The 3,832-nt window shown below is 25.5% G+C and overlaps 1 protein-coding gene across 1 annotated transcript; it reads left to right on the top strand.

Annotated features, from left to right (window-relative positions):
* Positions 1–1,136: 1,136 nt before the first annotated feature.
* Positions 1,137–3,832, top strand: LOC130962076 (6,7,8-trihydroxycoumarin synthase-like). The gene is made up of 2 exons (XM_057888170.1): positions 1,137–2,051; positions 3,054–3,832. Exons 1-2 carry the CDS (start codon positions 1,143–1,145, stop codon positions 3,696–3,698), a joined length of 1,554 nt encoding a protein of 517 aa, XP_057744153.1. The 5' UTR covers positions 1,137–1,142; the 3' UTR covers positions 3,699–3,832.

The raw sequence follows: 3,832 nt of genomic DNA, 5'->3' as shown, positions 1-3,832 counted from the left end.
GACATTATATATATGAAATTATGAATATTATGTGTACAAAATTATGGATGTTATTAATATAAAATTATAAATGTTATATATATGAATTTATAAATTTTATGAATAAATTTGTCAATTGAATAAATTAATTTAAATATTTGGTATTCTTTTTTCAAATTCAATTATGGTAAAATTTGAAAACATATGTGATTAAAAACTAGAATAAATCATTCCACTTTGAAAAAAAATGAAACAAATTTTTAAATTATCGAGGACGGCAATTTAAAAAATTATATGATGATTTAAATATATAATGTCTTTAAAGAATATTAAAATAATTTAAAATATACAATAATATATAATTTAAAATTAAATAATATTAATTATAAATATCTTTTAATTATAAAAGTTATATATATGAATTTATGGATGTTAAATACTAAATAAGGAATATGCTTTTATTATTATAATATAAATTAAATGACATAAATATAAATTATGTGTATTTATTTAATAAAAATATAAATTGATAAATGTATATAATTATAATATGCTATTTAATATATACAATTAATACTTTTATATACAATAAATATTATAATAAAAAAAAGACGAGTGAAAAGATAATAAATAAACATCGCTCATCTTATTAAATAAAATAAAAAATAGAATATTTTGGCTATTTTTGGTTTTCTAAGTTTGGTTTTCAAATTTTTTTCATTTAAAATTTGAAATTTCAATGTTATTTTATAAATTAATAATTTTTAAATAATATTTAAATTGTTTATATTATGAATATTTAAAGTACGCATTAATCTATCTCACAATAATTTTTATGAGTATGAATATGATAGTTGGTGTTTTATTTTAAGTGTTGTATTATATTTGATCCTTCATATACTTTAGTTGAGGTTGTTTTATATAGTTTGGTATCTACAGTGATGCCACCTCTCCCCTTCTGGTCGAGAACCTTGCAAAAAAAAAAAAAAATTATATGAAATAATAATTGTACTTGTCTTTTCAATCATATTGTAGAGCGTCTTCTATGATTTGGATTGTCGCTTCCTCTAAGATGTTTGAGGTCACACATGTGGTCCTAATGCTGTTCTATAAATTTCTAAACACTCAAGCAAGAAATTAAAGCATCAATAATAACTTTTCACATGGTGTCCCCACTTCTCTTAATTCTATTCCTAACTCTTCCTTTCTCATGGTTTTTCTTCTTCTTTCAAAAACAAAAGAACAAAACCTTTCCACCAGGTCCTAAAGCCCTTCCAATAATTGGAAACCTTCACCAATTGCATTTTCCTACCCTTCATATTCAACTATGGAAGCTCTCAAAATTATATGGTCCTTTGTTCTCAATCAAACTAGGTTTAAGGCCATGTCTTGTTGTATCCAATTCCAAAATGGCCCAAGAAGTGTTGAAAACTCATGACATTGAATTTTGTGGAAGGCCTTCTTTTCTTGCCCAAAACAAAATTTCCTACAATAGGATTGAAATTGCATTTTCAGCATACAGTGATTCTTGGAAAGCAATCAAGAAAATTTGTATTACCCATTTCCTTAATTCAAGTAGTGTCTCCAAATTCTCCTCTATACGCCAATTTGAAGTGAATCAAATGATCAAGGAGATATCAATTCAAGCTTCTTCTAAAAGTGTGATAAATTTGAATGATGCAATTTTGTCACTTACCAACACTATAATTTCTAGAATTGCTTTTGGAAGAAGCTATAAAGATGATAAAGGAATTATTGTTGCTAAGAGGTTACTTGGTCTGCTTAATGAATCTCAAGCTTTGTTAGGAGCATTCTTTGTTTCTGATTATGTTCCATTCATGGGGTGGATTGATAAACTTAGAGGTATGCATTCTCTTCTTGAAAGAAGTTATCAGAAATTTGATGAATTCTTGCAAGAAATTGTCAACCAACACCTTGATCCAAAGAGACAAAAATCTGATGATGAAGAAGAAGAAGATAATGTCATTGATGTCTTATTGAAGCTGAAGAATAATAAGGAGCAGTCATTTCCATTTGATCTCACTTATGATCACATCAAAGCTGTGCTAATGGTATGTAATGTTATTTTACACTTTTTTTTTTTTAATTTACGTACTCTATCTTCTTAATTTCAGAGAAATTTGATTTGAAAATCTGTGAAAATATTATTTGGTATCAAATTTTCCGTGAGATTATTTATAAAGCAATAAAACTACTAATCACTTCTAATCATATCTTAGATTGTTTCAATTTGAGTTTTGTATTTAATTTATCTAGTATACTAATTTAGGACAAAATTCTCTTTCTCTTTTTCATTATTTTTTTAAAATTATTTCTAATATTTAATTTGATTTAATTAAAATTTATAAAAATATTAAAGACAAACAATATTTTTTTATCATTTTTTTTATTATTAAGTACACATGTAAAATTCATCTATTAATATTGTAAAATTTAGATTCCATCTACTAAGATATGTTTATTAATTTAGTGTATGAAATAAAAAGTAAATATATAAAATATTTTTCAATTACTATGTCACATTGTAACATAAAACAAATGAAAATATGTCGGTGAACACTCACATATAATTGTTTTTATGTGAAGTTTATAATTGAGAGAGGAATATTAAGGAGTCAGCAGATTTTGTAATTTGTAGTCATTATTAGTCATTATAAATGATTTTAATGGTATAAAATTACATCTAATGATATAGAATTATTCTTTTTTTTATAGTTAAGTACTGACAAAATTTTAATAATAAAAATGCTAATTTCCTAAACTTTTTCTAATTTTGAGAACTATTAAATAATAATTTAATTAAATTTATTAAATTATCTAACAATTTTTAAATATTAATTTCACATCTATCTCATGATTTAATTAAGAATAGACCACAATTAGAAGCTATAGGTTGGCTAATGTATGTCGCCACATTTATATCACTTAGGTTCAATAATTGAATATATCATAATTTATGTATATTATCAATAATGAAGTAAACGACAAGAAATATCATTTTTTTATATTTAATTATTTATTATCGACCAATTTTTTTTTTTTTTTTTTTGAAGGACATACTTATTGGAGGGACATATTCAAGTGCTGCCACATCAACTTGGGCCATGGCTAATCTAATGAAGAACCCTAAAGCAATGATGAAAGTTCAAGAAGAAGTTAGAAACTTCTTTGGAAGCAAAGGCTTTGTTGATGAAGATGAAATAAGAAATAATAATAATAATAATGTTCTACCTTATCTTAAGGCAGTGATAAAAGAGACACTTAGATTAGTGCCACCATTACCACTATTATTAACAAGAGAAACAAATGAAGCATGCAAAATAGGAGAATATGAAATTGAAGCCAAGACATTAGTGTATGTTAATGCATGGGCAATTCAAAGGGATCCTGAAATTTGGAAAGACCCAGAAGAGTTTTATCCTGAGAGATTCTTGAAAAGTTCAATTGATATTAAGGGCCAAGATTTTGAGCTGATTCCATTTGGTTCTGGAAGGAGAATTTGCCCTGGATTGAATATGGGAGTTGCAACGGTGGAGATTATTGTTGCTAATCTTCTTTTTTGGTTTGATTGGGAGATTCCAATTGGGATGGAAGACTTGGATAATAATGAAGTCAAACCAGGGATTGTTCATAGCAAAAAGAATCCTCTTTATCTTAGGGCCAAGAATTATTATCATATGGGAGTAATTAATGAATGAATGATGGATGGTAGCTATATATAATTGCTGGGGCATAAAATAAATGTAATTTGGTAGGAACGTCTTTAGTTAAATTTCAGCCTACTATAATATTGAAATAATTTAAGTAATTTAGCCTTCTATTTTTACATTCA

Source organism: Arachis stenosperma, chromosome 2 (genome assembly GCF_014773155.1).
Source record: "Arachis stenosperma cultivar V10309 chromosome 2, arast.V10309.gnm1.PFL2, whole genome shotgun sequence".
In the NCBI taxonomy this organism is placed as follows: domain Eukaryota; kingdom Viridiplantae; phylum Streptophyta; class Magnoliopsida; order Fabales; family Fabaceae; genus Arachis; species Arachis stenosperma.
This window is presented reverse-complemented; position numbering and strand designations above follow the sequence as displayed.

Bases quoted from the DNA above. Each gene is read 5' to 3' on its own strand.
- LOC130962076 (XM_057888170.1), top strand. From the start codon at position 1,143: ATGGTGTCCCCACTTCTCTTAATTCTATTCCTAACTCTTCCTTTCTCA. The intron at 2,052-3,053 runs GTATGTAATGTT...TTTTTTTTGAAG, and splicing joins ACATCAAAGCTGTGCTAATG to GACATACTTATTGGAGGGAC.